The following is a 19,311-nucleotide window of genomic DNA, read 5'->3' as shown; positions in this document are numbered from 1 at the left end:
ACAAGGCACTGGGGCGAGTGTCTCAGGTGTGCAGCTTGGCCTCATCTTAGGGACCGACAAGGCCCCTGAAGGGAATTGATTAAGGAGTTATATGGGCATTACATCCACATTCAAAGCTCTTCCACCTGAGCTACTACAGTAGCTCCACTTAGCATCTGAGAAGAGTCAGGATGAGTCAGGCTGCAGGGGGAAAAGGTTTACTTCAACTACTGAGTCTTCTTGTCAAAGCTGTGAGGACACCCACCAGCAGAGGAGAATCCCTGGGGGCTGTGGGTGAGGGGCAGGAGGATAGGAATGCTATCTTCCCTGGCAGAGATCAAGCTCCTTCTGCAGTCAAGATGCAGCCCCGCCCTCTGCCCAGCTCTCTACCACCTCGCTGGGCTCTGGAACCTCGTGCCAGTTTAGCAAACATTACTTGGGACTGCGTGCAGGTTGAGGGCTCACAACAATACATGTAGTGGACTTTCTCATGCTCGTGCTTTCTTGGGGTGTCAGGACTGATGGAAATAAATAGCTTTAAAGCCAGAGACCCAGGTTAGAGCTCATCACCGGCACTGCCCATCTGAATGACCTTGGAAAAATGTCCCCAAAGTGAGTTTCCTCATCCGTGACTTAGAGCTAATGCTCCTCCTTACAGGGTTGCTATGATGTTCTTGTGAATGCATTCCATGGATATTTCCTGAGCACTTTTTATGAGCCAGGTACTGTTATCAATCTGGGATATGGTGGAGAGCAAGACAGACCAGGTACCTGCCTTCAGCAAAGCTACTGTTTTATGGGGAGATAGATAGTGAGCAACGCAAAGCTTTTCAGGCTTCCCAGGTAGCACTAGTGGTAAAGAACCCACCTTCCAATGCAGGAGACATAAGAGATGCATACTCAGTCCCTGGGTTGGGAAGATCCCCTGGAGGAGGGCATGGCAACCCACTCCACAGAGGAGCCTGGCGGGCTACAGTTCGTGGGGTCGCAGAGTCGGACATGACTGAAGCGACTTAGCATGCAGACAGTGAGCAAATAAATCTATGAAGTGATGTTAGGTAATGTATGAAAATGAAGATGCTACCCACAATGTCAGCACTAAATCAACATTAATGTCCCTCCCCAAATATCTCAGCTGGAAGTCAATATAGAGATTGTTGTTGTTTAGTTGCTAAGTCGTTTCCAACTCTTTTGCAAACCCATGAACTATAGCCTGCCAGACTCTGTCCATGGGATTCTCCAAGCAAGAATACTGGAATGGGTTGTCATTTCCTTTTCCAGGGCATCTTCCTCACCCAGGGATTGAACCCTCATCTCCTGCTTGGCAGGCAGATTCTTTAGCATTGAGCCACCTGGGACGCCCCAATATAGGAGCAATTTCTAGCTAAAACCTATCTTATCAAATTAACTGAATTTAGGTCTGGAATCTCCAGTCTGGTATATAGGGGTGAGGTCCAGTGGCGAGGAGCCTTGGCAAGAAATGAGGATAATGATCATACCTTCCTCGGTGGGTTGTAGAGGGGATGCAGGGAGAGAGCACAGCAGAGCTCTTAGTGCCTGGCCCATGGTTAGTGCTCACAATGGAAGCTAGGTTGAAGGAGAGGCAGGCAGCAGAGAGAGATTTGCTCTGTCCTTGAAGTTGACAAGACAGATTGGGTCAGCCCTCAACTAGGTTAGGTTGCTGTTTGGTTCTGAACCAGCTGATGGGCAGAGAGGAGGGGAGAGAAGAAGAGAGGAGGAGAAGTGGGGTGGGCTTATGGGCAGTGTGTATGTTAGGCACTCAGTCGGGCTTATGGGCAAGGACAGGCTCAAAACTGGAACCAAATACAGAGACCAAAGTCATGTATATGTAGTGGCTAGAATGAGACCAGACACCAGGGGACCACTCAACTGGCCCCTTCCTGAGCAGCATGTGAGCTGCTCAAAGCCAGCAGGTGATGAGTCCAGAGGCCTCCTCCCTCATCACCCCACCTCCCCAGGGTTCATAGGAAACATTTTGGAAGGGTTAATAGTCAAAGAATAGGAATTGTGGGTGGAGAGTGGGACTGGCTAAAGGAGCCAGCAAGTTGACTCAATCAAAGAGGGACTGAGAAATACAGAAGCAATGAGGGCAGGACAACCAGAGGCAGCTTCTGAGGGTGCTGAGCTGGGTGTGGTGGTGCTGGTGGAGAGTCAGCAGGGCAAATCATCAGTTCACCTTCCCTGTGTGTCTGGTAATGTTTACAGAGAGTCAATCCTTGCCAAGTGACAGTCTTTATTGCAAGCAGGGGAAAACAAATAATCTGGCATTGCTTCTAGTACTAAGATCTGTCTTTGAATCTAGTCTTACCACTAAAGAGATTGATGACCCTAGGAAGCTTAGTCCTTCTGAGCCTCAATTTCTCCATCTTTAAGTGGAATCCATACCTACTGTGCCAATTAGGATTTCATATTACCGGGAGAAAAAAGCAGGAGAGCAGACAAATGATAACTGAAATGGAGAGATTTATATTCCTATGAAGAAGAAGCATGGTGGTAGGTAGTCTAGTTTATACAGCTACTCAAGGATATCTCCAAGAAAACAGCCTTCTTTTAATCTTCATGCTTCACCTGATCTTTGTGTTTGACATCCACCCTCATGGTTACAAGATAGCTGCTTCATGCCTAAGCAGAGTGTCCATTTTCCAGGAGGCAGATGTGGAAAAGGGAAGGACATCAACTTATTTTGTTAAGTCTTTGCCTTTTTATTGGCAACAAAAAAAAACTTTCCCTTGAAACTTCAATGGACAGACCTGGGTCACGTGGTCACTCCTAGCTGCAAAAAAAAAGTGTCAGAAGATGAGTTTTTATGTGTGTTTTGTTATGTTTGTGTGTTTGTTTTTAACTGAGTCTGTTGCTGCCTTGAAAAGAAAACCAGGTCTCTGACAGTAAAAAGGAGAGGTGGGCAACTAGTAATCTTTCCAAAACTCTGTCACAAGAGGGTTAACTGGGGTATTATGTCTCCAACAGAGTGCCCAGAACATGAAAGGACCCTAAATAAGTGTCTCTTTTTTCACTCTGAGATACCACTTTTTTCACTCTGAGATATCCAAAGCCGGACATTGCACTTTAGGAGTACAAGCTTTGGAAGCCGCCCCAAGATCCTGTGGCCTCATTCTGTAGAATCCCAGTATCCAGGATGTCTTACCCATGACTCAGTACTTTAAGTGTCCAGCAGTGTGTGCATGCTGTGTGCTAAGTCACTTCAGTCGTGTCCGACTCTTTGTGACCCCATAAACTGTAGCCTGCCAGGCTCCTCTGTCCATGGGATTCTCCAGGCAAGAATACTGGACTGGGTTGCCATGCCCTCTTCCAGGGGATCTTCCTGACCCAGGGATTGAACTCAAGTTTCTTACGTCTCCTGCATTGGCAAGCAAGTTCTTTACCACTAACACCATCTGGAAAGCCCTGCTCAAAATTATGTGTATATATGTGTTATTTGCTCAGTCGTGCCCAACTCTTTACAACCCCATGGACTGTAGCCTGCCAGGCTCCTCTGTCCATGGGATTCTCCCCACAAGAATACTGGAGTGGTTGGCCATTCTCTTCTCCAGGGTATCTTCCCAACCCAGGGATCGAATCTGTGTCTCCCACATTGCAGGCAGATTGTTTACCGTCTGAGCCACCAGGTCCTATCCTTTAAAAGCATGGATTCTAGGCTTAGGTGCACTAAAATCGAGTAATTGGATTAGTCAGATCTTTCTCCCAGACTTTTCCCACAGAAATTGTGAGCCCTCAGAGGGCATGTGTTGAGTCACACTGGTCTTCATACTCTCACCACCTGGCAATTTGCTTTGTTAGTTGAATTGGATTGACACCTTTCCAAAAAGTCACTCTCCACTGTATAAGGAATTACTAATGGAGAGTTTCACTATCTAGAACAAATACTAGGGATTTTCACATTTTATTTTTTGGTCTCTTCCTCTCTATCTCCCCTCTTTTCCCTCAAAATGTATCATTTCAGTCACCTGAAATGGTTATGGACCAGGTCAAAGTTTTTCAGAAAATTCCTATTTACACCGTCTCCTTCTGTTACAATGATGAGATTGCAAATGGATTTTTGAAAGACCTTGCTTCTTTGACTGGAGGAGAGTTTCATTCTTATAATTTTGGCTGCAAGGATCCCTGTACTCCAGAGGCTGTTCAGGTAAGAGCTTCATGAGCCAAGTAGAGAGTGTTCACTTACTTGAGCACTAATGGTTGGAGGTCTGTGGACAATGATTGGGAAAACAGCAACCATAAAGACAACGAAGCTGAGAAAATGAATCACCTAACAGCCAGTGTCCTGCAAACTGTGGTGGCCTAAGGACCACCTGAGCTAGGGCACCTGTGAAAATTCAGATTCCCAAGTCCTAGTACCGAACTACCAAATCAGGCTCCAGGCACAGAGGCCCGGGAATCCTAATAGATTTCATTTTTCTTCTAAGCTTTTTATTATGGAATGTTGCAAACAAATGCAAAAGTAGAAGAGTATATAGACCATGTACCTATCAGTCAAATTTAACAATTATCAACATTTTGCCAAACTTTAGGAACAAACACCCTGGGGGTCCATACATAAGGTTTGTTATCCACTGCCTGTTTGCACACATTGGTGGGAAAGTTTCAGAAAAATTCACTTGCTAGGTAGTTGTCTTCTGACTCATCAGGCTCTATAACCATGTGACCATCTGATGAAACAATTCATTCCAATGAGCTAATACAAGAAAGTAAAATTCTATGCCCCAATCCTCCAATTTTGGCCTGAAGATGTGCATTTCAAGTGTGCCCCTCTAGAGAACATGTTTCTTATTTTCTGTTCTAAGGAGTGACTTTAAATCCAGGACAAGCCAGAACACAGATCAATGCTTACATGTGAGAAACTATTAATACCAGAGTCTGGAAATGACTCATTCAAAAGAACCGGATGGACCAGTACTCTGAGCTCATCAGAGGGCAATGCCCACTCCCATCAGCTAGACTAGAAAACTTCATAATCCAATGGGTATTGGGTAAAGTTTAAAGGAAGATCTTACCTCAATAGTGGGAGGAGCCAAATGCTGCTCTACTTCCATCTAGAAAATCTTAAATGCAAAACGTGAAAGGGTCAATCCATTTCCAGGGAATTTAGCTGCATCCACTCTCCCCACTCACATTCAACATACTACTGGAAGCTCTACCAAGACAGCAAGGCAAGAAAATAGATAAAAGGCATACAGATTACAAAGGAAGAAATAGACATGTCCCTATGTGCAAGTAACAAATAAAACTCCAAGGGAGCTACAAAAAACTCCTGGGACTATTAACTGAGCTCAACAAGGTCACTGGTCATAAGATCAGCACACAAAATTCAATCACATGTTGATAAAGTAAAAATAAACATACAGAATTCAAAATTAAATATTGAAATTTAGTATTTCCTCCAAAATGAAATACTTAGGTATATATTACATAGTATATATACAGAAAAGCCTTCTGAAATAGAATAAAGTTAAACTGTATTTTCATTCAACATCCAATGGAATATACAAAAATGCTACTGGAACTAATAATTGAAGTTAGCAAGATTGTAGTATCCTACAAGGTCAACATATAACATACAAAAATGTTGTCATATTAGCAAAGAACAATAAGTTCAGTTCAGTCACTCAGTCATGCCCGACTCTTTGTGACCCCATGAATCGCAGCACGCCAGGCCTCCCTGTCCATCACCAACTCCCGGAGTCTACCCAAACCCATGTCCATCGAGTCGGTGATGCCATCCAACCATCTCATCCTCTGTCATCCCCTTCTCCTCCTGCCCCCAATGCTTCCCAGCATCAGGGTCTTTTCCAATGAGTCAGCTCTTCGCATGAGGTGGCCAAAGTATTGGAGTTTCAGCTTCAACATCAGTCCTTTCAATGAACACCCAGGACTGATCTCCTTTAGGATGGACTGGTTGGATCTTCTTGCAGTCCAAGGGACTCTCAAGAGTCTTCTCCAACACCACAGTTCAAAAGCATCAATTCTTCGGCGCTCAGTTTTCTTCACCGTCCAACTCTCACATCCATACATGACTACTGGAAAAACCATAGCCTTGACTAGATGGACCTTTGTTGACAAAGTAATGTCTCTGCTTTTAAATATGCTATCTAGGTTGGCCATAACCTTCCTTCCAAGGAGTAAGTGTCTTTTAGTTTCATGGCTGCAATCACCATCAGCAGTGATTTTGGAGCCAAAAAAATAAAGTCTGACACTGTTTCCACTGTTTCCCATGAAGTGATTGGACCAGATGCCCTGATCTTAGTTTTCTGAATGTTGAGCTTTAAGCCAGCTTTTTCACTCTCCTCTTTCACTATCATCAAGAGGCTCTTTAGTTCTTCTTCACTTTCTGCCATAAGGGTGGTGTCATCTGCATATCTGAGGTTATTGATATTTCTCCCAGCAATCTTGATTCCAGCTTGTGTTCCTTCCAGCCCAGCGTTTCTCATGATGTACTCTGCATATAAGTTAAATAAGCAGGGTGACAATATACAGCCTTGACGTACTCCTTTTCCTATTTGGAACCAGTCTGTTGTTCCATGTCCAGTTCTAACTGTTGCTTCCTGACCTGCATACAGGTTTCTCAAGAGACAGGTCAGATGGTCTGGTATTCCCATCTCTTTCAGAATTTTCCACAGTTTATTGTGATCCACATAGTCAGAGGCTTTGGCATAGTCAATAAAGCAGAAATAGATGTTTTTCTGGAACTCTCTTGCTTTTTTGATGATCCAGCGGATGTTGGCAATTTGATCTCTGGTTCCTCTGCCTTTTCTAAAACGAGCTTGAACATCTGGAAGTTCACGGTTCACGTATTGCTGAAGCCTGGCTTGGAGAATTTTGAGCATTACTTTACTAGCATGTGAGATGAGTGCAATTGTGCAGTAGTTTGAGCATTCTTTGGGATTGCCTTTCTTTGGGGTTGGAATGAAAACTGACCTTTTCCATTCCTGTGGCCACTGCTGAGTTTTCCAGATTTGCTGGCATATTGAGTGCAGCACTTTCACAGCATCATCTTTCAGGATTTGAAATAGCTCCACTGGAATTCCATCACCTTCACTAGCTTTGTTTGTAGTGATGATTCCTAAGGCCCACTTGACTTCACATTTCAGGATGTCTGGCTCTAGGTGAGTGATCACACCATTGTGATTATCTGGGTCGTGAAGATCTTTTTTGTACAGTTCTTCTGTGTATTCTTGCCACCTCTTCTTAATATCTTCTGCTTCTGTTAGGTCCATACCATTTCTGTCCTTTATTGAGCCCATCTTTGCATGAAATGTTCCCTTGGTATCTCTAATTTTCTTGAAGAGATCTCTAGTCTTTCCCATTCTATTGTTTTCCTCTATTTCTTTGCACTGATCGCTGAGGAAGGCTTTCTTATCTCTCTTTGCTATTCTTTGGAACTCTGCATTCAGATCGGAATATCTTCCCTTTTCTCCTTTGCTTTTCGCTTCTCTTCTCTTCCCAGCTATTTGTAAGGCCTCCTCAGACAGCCATTTTGCTTTTTTGCATTTCTTTTCCATGGGGATGGTCTTGATCCCTGTCTCCTGTACAATGTCACGAACCTCCATCCATAGTTCATCAGGCACTCTGTCTATCAGATCTAGTCCCTTAAATCTATTTGTCAGTTCCACTGTATAATCATAAGGGATTTGATTTAGGTCATACCTGAATGGTCTGGTGGTTTCCCCTACTTTCTTCAATTTAAGTCTGAATTTGGCAACAAGGAGTTCATGATCTGAGCCACAGTCTGCTCCCGGTCTTGTTTTTGCTGACTGTATTGAGCTTCTCCATCTTTGGCTGCAAAGAATATAATCAATCTAATTTCTGTGTTGACCATCTGTTGATGTCCATGTGCAGAGTCTTCTCTTGTGTTGTTGGAAGAGGGTATTTGCTATAACCAGTGTGTTCTCTTGGCAAAACTCTATTAGCCTTTGGCCTGCTTCATTCTGTACTCCAAGGCCAAATTTGCCTGTTACGCCAGGTGTTAACTGACTTCCTACTTTTGCATTCCAGTCCCCTGTAATGAAAAGGACATCTTTTTTGGGTGTTAGTTCTGAAAGTTCTTGTAGGTCTTCACAGAACCATTCAACTTCAGCTTCTTCAGCGTTACTGGTGAAGGCATAGACTTGGATTACCGTGATACTGAATAGTTTTCCTTGGAAACGAACAGAGATCATTCTGTCCCACGTCCAAGGAGTGGCGGCTGCGTGGGCGCAGGAGGGCCGAGAGGAGTTACTCCACATTCAAGGTCAGGAGGGGCCATCGTGAGTAGATACCCCTTGTCCAAGGTAAGGAGCAGCGGCTGCACTTTGCTGGAGCAGCCGTGAAGAGATACCCCACGTCCAAGGTAAGAGAAACCCAAGTAAGACAGTAGGTGTTGTGAGAAGGCATCAGAGGGCAGACACACTGAAACTATAATCACAGTAAACTAGCCAATCTGATCACACGGACCACAGCCTTGTCTGTCTCAAAGAAACTAAGCCATGCCGTGTGGGGCCACCCAAGTCAGATGGGTCACAGTGGAGAGGTCTGGCAGAATGTCGTCCACTGGAGAAGGGCATGGCAAACCACTTCAGTATTCTTGCCTTGAGAACCCCATGAACAGTATGAAAAGGCAAAAAGGTAGGACACTGAAAGATGAACTCCCCAGGTCGGTAGGTGCCCAATATGCTACTGGAGATCAGTGGAGAAATAACACTAGAAAGAATGATGGGATGGAGCCAAAGCAAAAACAATACCCAGCCGTGGATGTGACTGGTGATAGAGCAAAGTCTGAAGCTGTAAAGAGCAATATTGCATAGGAACCTGGAATGTTAGGTCCATGAATCAAGGCAAATTGGAAGTGGTCAAACAGGAGATGGCAAGAGTGAACGTTGACATTCTAGGAATCAGCGAACTAAGATGGACTGGAATGGGTGAATTTAACTCAGATGACCATTACATCTACTACTGTGGGCAGGAATCCCTTAGAAGAAATGGAGTAGCCATCATTTTCAACAAAAGAACAATAAACGTTGAAATAAAAATTATCATTTACAATCTCATCAGAAATATGAAACATGTAGTGACAAAATTGTCAAAGTGTGTGAAAGGCCTGTCACTGAAAGCTATAAAACATTGAGGGTTGTATGTTGTTTATGGGTTAGACGACGTCACAATGTTAGAATGTGCATTCTCAAAAAATCTGAATTGCATCTATGTTTGTATTTGTGTAAAGTCATTCCTTTACCTTTCAATCTGTAGTTGACATGCACAGACAGAGTAGTGTTTCTCAAGTTGCTGTTCTGCCATCTTCCTGTCTCCTTCAGTCCCTCCGATGTGTATTCCATGTGTATATGACATTCTTCAGTGATATAATAGGGCATTTAACAGAGGTTGCTATGTGCAATACTGTATTTAGTGTTTTTATTTTAATTTTTCTAGTACATTAATTTATGTGAAAATAAAAAGAATACTCAAACAGAAAAAAATAGACATCACATTCCTAATCAAAACTTCAGCAGGCTTTTTAGCAAAAATTGACAAACTAATTCCATGGAAATTCAGAAGATTTCAAATAGCCAAAATAGCTTTGAAAAATAAAATCAAAGTTGAAAGACTAATACTACTTGATCTCAAGATGTCTAAAGCTATAGTCATCAAGACAGGGTGGTGTTAGTGTAAAGACACATTTATAGAACAGAACTGAATAGCAAAACCAGAAATAGACTAACACATATGTGGACAACTGATTTTCAACAGAGATGTAAAGGCAATTCAGTGGAGAAAGTATTTTTTTTTTCCTCCAACAAATGTTGGAACAATTGGATAAAATAAACACACCTTGCTCCATACATCACACTGTAATCAAAAATTAACTCAAAATGATACATGGACCTAAATGCAAAACCTAGGTTTTTTTCCCTCCTTTAGAAGAGAACATATGAAAAGCCCTTTGAGACATTGTGTTAGACCAAAAAAATTTTTATTAGGGCATCAAAAACGTAGTCCATATAAAGCAACTCAATAAATTTGATTTAATCAAAATTAAAAATTTCTCTTTAAAAAACAATGCTAAGATAACTAAAAGAAAAGTTGTAGACTGGAAGAAAATGTTTTCAAATTTTATTGTCTTGTATCCAGAATATATTAAGATTTCTCAAAACTCAAGGAAACAAAAAATGGGCAAAAGATTTGGACAGACACTCTACCAAAGAAGTTATATGCATTTCAAACAAGATCATGAAAGGATGCTTAATATCATTAATCATTAGGGAAACACAAATTAACCATAATGAAATACCACTACACAGCTATTAAAATGGCTAAAATTAAGATAACTGACCTTATCAAGTTTTTACAAGGATATGGAGGAACTAGAACTCTCATATATTACTAATGGGAATGTAAACTAGTGCAATCATTTAGGAAAACAGTTTGGTCGTTTCTTGAAAAGTTCAGCATCACCACCCATATGATCTAAGCATTCCGCTCTTATTCACTGACCCAAGAGAAATGAAAGCAGATGTTCATATGAAGACTTGTGCACAAATGCTCGTAGCTTTAGTATTTATCATAGCTCAAACCTGGAAACTCAAATATCCATCTACAGGCGACTAAATTTTGGATTTGGTATATAGTAGAATGCTGCTAACTGCTACTGCTAAGTCACCTCAGTCGTGTCTGACTCTGTGCAACCCCATAGATGGCAGCCCACCAGGCTCCCCCATCCCTGGGATTCTCCAGGCAAGAACACTGGAGTGGGTTGCCATTTCCTTCTCCAATGCATGAAAGTGAAAAGTGAAAGTGACGTCGCTCAGTCAGTGAAAGTGAAGTTGCTCAGTCGTGTCCAACCCCCAGCAACCCCATGAACTGCAGCCTACCAGGCTCCCCCATCCATGGGATTCTCCAGGCAATAGAATACTACTCAGCCATAAAAATGAATGTACTGTTGATTCATGCTATACCATGGGTGAATCTCAAAATACTTATGAAAGTAAAGTAAACTAGACACAAAAGATGATATACTGCATGATTCCATTTAAATAAAATTCCATAAAGCAACTATACTCTAATAAAAAACAATTAAAATTAAGTATGGGTTTCCATTTGGGTAATTAAAAAAGTTCTTGAACTAGATAATAGTGATGGTTGCACAGAGGTGTACACACTTTAAAAATGGTTAAAATAGTAAACTTTATGGATATTTTGCTGAAAACAAATATAGACCTGCTGAAAAAAATAAACAGACAAGTAAAATTCCAGAAAATTGAAACTGATAGTGACAGAAAGTAGAAGCGTAGTTGCTTGTTTTTTGAAGAGGGGCTAAGAGGGAGGGCAGATCTACAGTGGGTTACAAACAAACTTTATAGAGGGTAATGGATATAATTATTATCTTGATTGCAGAGATGATTTCACACGTGTGAATGTCAAAATTATTCAAATGGTACACTTTACGTACATTCAGTTCGTTATTGTTCAGTTGCTAAGTCATGCAACCCCATGGACTGAAGCACACCAGGCTTCCCTATCCTTCACTATCTCCTGGAGTTTGCTCATACTCATGTCCATTGAGTCGGTGATGCCATCCAACCATCTCATCTTCTGTTGCCTCCTTCTCCTCTTGCCTTCAGTCTTTCCCAGTATCAGGGTCTTTTCCAAAAAGTCAGTACTTCTCATCAGGTGGCTAAAGTATTGGAGCTTCAGCTTCAGCAATCAGTCCTGAATGAATGAATATTCAGGATTGATTTCCTTTAAGATTGACTGGTTTGATCTCCTTGTAGTCCGAGGGACTCTAAGAGTCTTATCCAGCACCACAGTTCAAAAGCATCAATTCTTCAGCTATCTGTACATGACTACTGGAAAAACCATAGCTTTGACTATACGGACTTTTGTCGGCAAAGTGATATCTCTGCTTTTTAATACACTGTCTAGGTTGGTCATAGCTTTCCTTCCAAGAAGCAAGTGTCTTTTAACTTTATGACTGTAGTCACTGTCCACAATGATTTTGGAACCCAAGAAAAGAAAATTTGTCACTGCTTTCACTTTTTTCCTCTTCTGTTTGCCATGAATGATGGCAGCAGATGCCATGATGTTAGTTTTTTGAATGTTGAGTTTTAAGCCAGCTTTTTCACTTTTCTGTTTCACTCTCATCAAAAGGCTTTTTAGTTCCTCTTCATTTTCTGCCACACCTCAATTAGGCTGTCTAAAAGAGAAATAAGAACTACATGAAATTCTTTAGATTCTTCTTTTCCTGATATGGTTGGTTTTTTGTTAGAAATGTTTGGAATCTGAGCTTTCATATAATCTTGCAATGTGTTTACTTATTTTGGCAGAATGAAGATCTGACTCTTTTAATTAAGGAAATGGAGCAAGGATGCAGTGACCTAGAGAAGGTGCAAGACCTTTACTCAGAGTCATTGGTCATGGACTGGTGGTACAATGCAGAAAAGGATGGAGACAAGTGAGCATGGCAAAGCACCCCCTTCCCCATCACAGAGGTCCTCTTGGGTGGTCTTCTGGATCTCTTTACCACTTCTTTCTACAGTGCTTTGTGAGAGTTCTTTTAAAAAATCACCTAGTATGATTATGTTAGGATTTTTGTTTAAGCAAAGGGAACTCATAATCTAACGAATTAATGATTGGCTTACAGAAGCCACAAACTCATCCTTTTTTTAATTAAAAATTTTTTTTTTGGTCATACCAAGTGGCATTGCATATGGGATCTGAGTTTCCCAACTGGGGATCAAACCTGTGCCCCCTGCAGTGGAAGTGCAGAGTCTTAACCACTGGACTGCCAGGGAAGCCTCACATACTCATCCTTATATGCAGGTTCTCAAATCCTTATGTGGTCCTTAAGGATGTCTCATCTGCACCCAATGTGGACATCCCCCACCCCCACCACAACCCACGAAGGTGACAGAGCAGAGTAGGAGTGCACTGTTATGAAGATTTGACTCAGGGTCAGGAGGCTCAAGGTCTGGACTTCACTCTGTGGGACCTTGGTGAATCCCTAACTTCTCTCCACACCTGTCGATTGCTGTGGGTCTAAGTTTCTTCCTCTTTAAGGTGATGTGGTGGTAGGATTTGAGACAGATGATTTTTCAGGCCTTTCCCCATGCTATATGCTATTAATAATATGTCTAAAATCAAAACCACCCCAACATTCAGTAAATGTGTCAAATCTTACATGATTTCACATTGCACAGATATCCAGGCATCATAGCATTCATGTAGCACAGCATATAAATACCCTGTCAGGAATGGAAAACAAATTTATGGTTACCAAAGGAGATAGTAGGGAATGGGGGAAGTTTGGGATTAACAGTGGGAGGAGTTTTGAATTAACAGATATACACCATTATATATAAAACAGAATAACTTTATTCTGGGCTTCCCTATTGTAAACAACAAGGACTTACTGTATAGCACACTCAATATTTTGTAATAACCTATAATAGAAAAGAATCTGAAAAATGTATATATATATATGTGTGTGTATATATATGTATAATATATATATACATAATATATGTAATATATGTATAAAAATGTATATATATATAAAACTGAATCACTTTGTGTGCTTGAAACTAACACAACACTGTAAATTAACTATACTTCAATTTAAAAATGACAAATAAAAAATGCCCCATCAGGAGTATATCTTTTTACTTAGAAGTGAAAGAAAAAGTGAAAGTGAAAGTCGCTCAGTCTTGTCAGATTCTTTGTAACTCCATGGACTGTAGCCTACCAGACTCCTCTGTCCACGGAATTCTCTGGGCAGAACTAGAGTGGCTTGCCATTTCCTTCTCTGATTTTCTAAATGAATATCCACAAAATAGAATCTCTTAAGGGCTGGATGATTAACCTAAAGTGAAAGTTCCTCAGTCGTGTCTGACTCTTTGTGACCCCACGGACTATACAGTCTATGGAATTCTCCAGGCCAGAATACTCGAGTGGGTAGCCTTTCCCTTCTCCAGGGGATCTTCCCAACCCAGGGTTTGAGCCGAGGTCTCCTGCATTGCAGGCAGATTTGTGATAGCAAAATGGAAAGAAGTTGAAAATATGTATTAGTCAGGATTTCTTCATCGAAATTCACTGTTTTCCTATTAGCAAATTAAGCATTTAATAAATACCCTTCAGAAACAAAGAAAAAATAAAAGCATTCCTAGACAAAAAATAGTTGTAGCTAGCAGACCTACCCTTAAAGACTGAACACAGGAAGTTCCTCAAATTTTTTCTTTCATCATCTTTGCCTACTTTTTAATCTAAAACAGGCATCAAAGGGAGATTTGTTCCATGGTTTCAACCCCAGAAAAATGTGCAAAACCTCACGCTGATGTCAAATCATCACGAATGCCGAAAATACCAGAAGACCCATCAAGTCAAAAGATTCAGAGAAAGAAAGTGCTCCACGCAGGTATCTGTAAACAAAATGTTTGAATCTCATGACCGGTTTTCCTTCAGTGCAAGAAGGTATTAACAGGAATAAAGGAGGAATAAAGCTAAAGCCTCATAACATTTTTAAAAAAAGCCTAAACTTGTGTTTGTTAAACTGAAGTTATTATTGAAGTAATTGTACTTTCCTATGCAGTTGTGAGAAATCATACAGAGAGATCCTGTATACCTGCTCTTCACCCAGCTACCCCCAATGGTCACATGTTGAAATAAAAATGCAGTTTTGCAACCAGGATATTGACATTGATGCAATCCGCAATCTTAGTCAGATTGCCCCAGTTTTACATGTGTTCATTTGTGTGTGTGTGTACTTCTCTGATTTTATCACATATAGTTTCACATTCCCCCCTCCCTACAGTCAAGATGCAGAACATTTCCATCACCACAAAGATCCCTGGCCTTGCTGTTTTATAACGACATCCATTTCTCTCCAACAGTCTTTCCCAACTAGTGGGAACTACTAAGTTCTCCATTTCTAAAATATTGTCATTTCAAAAATGTTATGTAAATGAAATCATACAACACATAACCTTTGGGTTTTGGCTTGTTTCACTCAACATATTTTCCCCTGGACTCATCCAAATTTTTTATAGGTATCAACACTTCAGTCCTCTTCATTACAGAGTAGTAGCATGTGATATGGATGCTCCAGAGTTGGTTTAACCATTTTTCTGTTGATGGACATCTGAGTTGTTTCTAGTTTGTGGCTATTACGAATAAAGCAGTTCTAAACATTTTTGTACCTGTTTTGTGTGAACATAATTTTTCATTTCTTTAAGATAAAGCCCAGGAGTGCAATTGCTGATTCATAGAGTATTGAATGTTTAGTTTTATAAGAAGCTGCCAGACTGTTTGCTGGAGTGGCTGTGCCATTTCATATTATCACAGTAATCAATGAGTGATTCAGTTTTTCTACGTTCTTGCCAGAACTTGGTATAGATTTTCATAAATACTTTTTATATTCAAGGGCTTCCCTAGTGGCTCAGTCACTAAAGAATTCACCTGCCAATGCAGGAGATGCGGGTTCAATCCTTGGGTTGGGAAGATCCCCTGGAGGAGGAAATGGCAATCCACTCCTGTGTTCTTGTCTAGAAAATTCCATGGACAGAGGAGCCTGGCAGGCTACAGTCCATGGGATTGCAAAGAGTCAAACACGACTGAACACACACACACACACACACACACACACACACACACACACACACTTTTTAACTATTCTGGTAGGCGTGTAACATCTCATGGTGGTTTTTACTTGCATTTCCCTAATGACTAGTAATATTGGATACCTTTTTACGTGCTCATCTGCAATCCTCACATCCTTTTCAACTGAATGTCTGCACACATGGACGTTGCAGGTATTCTATAAGGATCGTTTGTTTTTTATTGGTGAATTTTGAGAGTTCACTCTCATGGTCACAAAATGGCTGCTCCACTTCAAGGCTCTCAGAACAGAACTTGTTCGTATATAGGCGACTTACTGTATTTGGAACGATTACAAATGGTATTGAGTTTTTAATATAGCTTGCCATATGTTTATTGTTAGTGTATCAATATGTGATTCATTTTGTGTGTTGATCCCATAATGGACACCCTTACAGAACTCACTTAATGGTTCTAGGAGTTTTTTTGGTTTTATGGGTTTTTTAAAATTTTGATGTGTGTGTGAATTCCTTACCATTTTCACATATACAATATGTTATCTGCAGGTTGGGACAGTTTTATCTTCTTTTTCAACCTTTCTGGCTTTATCTCTTTTTCTTGCTTTGTTGCAAAAGCTAGAATTTCCAGTAGTATGTTTGATAAGGGTAATGAGAGTGAGCATCCTTGCCTTTATCCTGGTCTTAAAGGGGAAAGATATTCAATCTTTCACCAGTAAATGTGATTTTAGCTGTAGGTTGTACATACTCTTTGTTAAGTTGAGGAAGTTACCCTCCTTCCCAGTTTTTTGAGAATTTCTGTCATGAATTGGCACTGGATTTTGTCAAATGCTATATCTATGTCAAATGATATGTTGTTGCTTAGTCGCTAAGTTGTGTCCAACTCTTTTTGATCCTATGGACTGTGACCCGCCAGGCTCCTCTGTTTATGGGATTTCTGAGGCAAGAATACTGGAGTGGATTGCCATTTCCTTCTCCAGGGCATCTTCCCCACCCAGGGATCTCCTGCACTGGCAGGTGGGTTCTTCACCACTGAGGCACCAGGGAACAGTGAACAGTGAAAGTTGCTCAGTTGTGTCCAACCCCATGGACTATACAGTCCTTGGAATTCTCCAGGCTAGAACACTGGAGTGGGTAGCCTTTCCCTTCTCCAGGGGATCTCCCCAATCCAGGAATTGAACCAGGATCTCCCGCATTGCAGGAAGATTCTTTACTAGCTGAGCCCAAGGGAAGCCCCATCAAATGAGAGATTATGTATCATATGATTTTTCTTCTTTAGTCTATTGATACGGTGGATTACATTGATTGCTTTCAAATGTTGAAGCAGCCTCATATGTTTAGAACATCTCCCACATGGCCTCAGTGTTTATTTCTAGTGCTTTTGAATGTAACTCTTTGCATGGTTTTTGTAATGGTTTCTCTGAGTATAACAGCCTAAAAATGTGACTTATAACACTCTTCTGGTAACAACATTTTACCACTCTTTTGTGAGTGTGGAGATCTTACTTCAATTTAGGTTTCTTTGCCATCCTTAGTTTTAAATGTCATTGGCTTTAGTATCAGGTGATGCTGTAATTTTTATTTAAATCATCAAATATAAATCTCATGAAGAACAGATAATCTATTGTATTTACCATATTTTTTCTCTCTTGTTCTTTCTGCCTTCCTGATTCTCCAAAATTCCTTCTTTTCTCATTTATATTCTGTTTGAAGAACTTCCTGTGTTCAGTCTGCAGGGGCAAGTCTGCTGGCCACAATAATTTTTTTCTTTGTCTAGGAATGTTTTTACTTTCTCCTCGTTCCTGAAGGACATTTTTGCCTTATCCAGAATTTGCAGCTGATTGTTCTTTCCTGTCTGTAGTTGAAAACATAGTGCCTCTTCCTCAGGCCACCTATACTTTAAACGTGAAATTTGCTCAAGCTGGTTCAAACTGGTGCTTCCCTCTAGGTACTGGTTCCTTTCTCTCTGGCATGCTTTTTAAATTTTTTCTTTGTCTCTAATTTTCAAATGAATCTTGGCATGGATTTTCTTGGGTTTATTATGTTTGGGGTTGCACAGCTTCTTGATTTGAATGTTGTATCTTTCACCAAATTGGGGGCGCTTTCATCTATTACTTCTTCAAATAGTCTCTTAGTCCCACTTTTTTCCTCTCTGTCTTGGGACTCTGATGATATGAATGTTGGATATTTTGCTATTATCCTACAGACCCCTGAGGCTCTGTTTATCTTTTCTTATTGTATTTTCTCTCTATTGTTAAAATTGGCTGAATTCTATTGTTCTGTTTCCAAAGTTCTCTGATACTACCCTCTATTATTTTCTTGAGTTCACCCAAAATGTTTTTTATTTGTTATTTTTCAGTTCTACAATTTCCACTTGAAAATTTTTATAACTTCTATTTCTTCGCTGAGATTTTTCTATTTGTTTCAAGGGAATTTTATAATTAATGGCTGAACCATTTTCCTGACAGCTTCTTTGAGATCCTTGTCAGAGAATTCCAGCTTCTGATTCATCATGGTATTAACATCCTTTGATTGTTTTTTCTCCATCAAAGTGTGATTTTCTTGATTCCTGATATGATGGATGATTTTTTTTATAGTTTCCTGAATGTTCTTTTATGTTAGAGACCCTGGCTGCTATTTATATCTTTTATTTTAGATAGCAGTTGTCCTGTTTAAAGTTGATGCATAAATCTAACTTTGGCCTGCTCTTGTGGGTTCTAATGGTAATTTCATTTTCACAGCCTTTGTGGTATCATTTTGGTGCTTGGTTACCTGGTGTTATTGTGGCTCCCACTGGTCCCTTCATGGTGCTTCCTGAGGGACCAGAGGAGTTTCCCCAGGCCAGGATGCTATATGTCTCTCAGTGAGGAAGGTTGTGATGGCTTCCTCTGCCATACACACACTGTCTCTTTTGTTTCCCCATGTCTCTGGGCAGAGGAGGAGAGCCTTAAACCGATAGAGACCAAAGAAGTATTTGCTGTAGCTTGGTCCCTCTTTCATGATCTGTCCATTTGCCCTAGTGTCTCTGTCTTAAGCCCACAGGGACAAAGAGGGTTCCCATTCTTGCCACTTGTGTGGCAGCATCCCTTTTACCACTCCTGCCTGGTCATTCCAGTGAACTGACTTTTGCTAGAAATGCTACTTTCTACTCATCCTAAATGTTTTGATGGCCTTTTGTCACTTGCACCATTTCACTTCGATTTGGGATTGTTGCTGTTGTTAGGCAGCCCTGTGCCAAGTTTTGATTCTGATTCAATTTTTAATTTAGAAGAGTGACGAAACGTGGTGTTAGACTATACAGAGCTGGGGGAGTAGTTAAATGCTTGAATCCACTGCCAGATAAATATGTCTTTACTCATTATTTACAGTTTAGGAATAGTGCAGTTTTCATGTCTGGTAACTTTGAGAGCTAAATTTCATTTTTGTTTGGACACATCTGTTGTTTCTACCCAGCAATTTTGATCAAGATGGCCTGCTGGTATAGTGAGGAACAGGAGTTCACCTCTCCTATGTGGATCATTTGTCTCTTTTGCTCACAGACACAGCTCCCGAGAAAATTTATCCTTTCAAATTTCTTGTTACAGAGGCAATGGAGACAGGAATCACCCTATTTGTTGCCTAGAAAAACAGTGACTATCACATAGCACACTCCTGACTCCATACATGAAAACTACTGGGGTTATCTTTCTATGTGAAAGACAATGAAGATTATTAGCTA

At 40.7% G+C, this 19,311-nt stretch overlaps 1 protein-coding gene across 1 annotated transcript in view; it reads left to right on the top strand.

Moving 5' to 3' along the window:
• VWA3B (von Willebrand factor A domain containing 3B) overlaps positions 1-19,311 on the top strand; it is a 195,169-nt gene that overhangs the window by 95,473 nt on the left and 80,385 nt on the right. Inside the window, 3 exon segments of the mRNA XM_081484474.1 lie at positions 3,962-4,144; positions 12,312-12,439; positions 14,256-14,398. Of these exon segments, the coding sequence (XP_081340600.1) occupies positions 3,962-4,144; positions 12,312-12,439; positions 14,256-14,398 (454 nt within the window).

Source organism: Giraffa tippelskirchi, chromosome 4 (genome assembly GCF_054371585.1).
Source record: "Giraffa tippelskirchi isolate mGirTip1 chromosome 4, T2T-mGirTip1v1.2.pri, whole genome shotgun sequence".
Classification (NCBI taxonomy): domain Eukaryota; kingdom Metazoa; phylum Chordata; class Mammalia; order Artiodactyla; family Giraffidae; genus Giraffa; species Giraffa tippelskirchi.
This window is presented reverse-complemented; position numbering and strand designations above follow the sequence as displayed.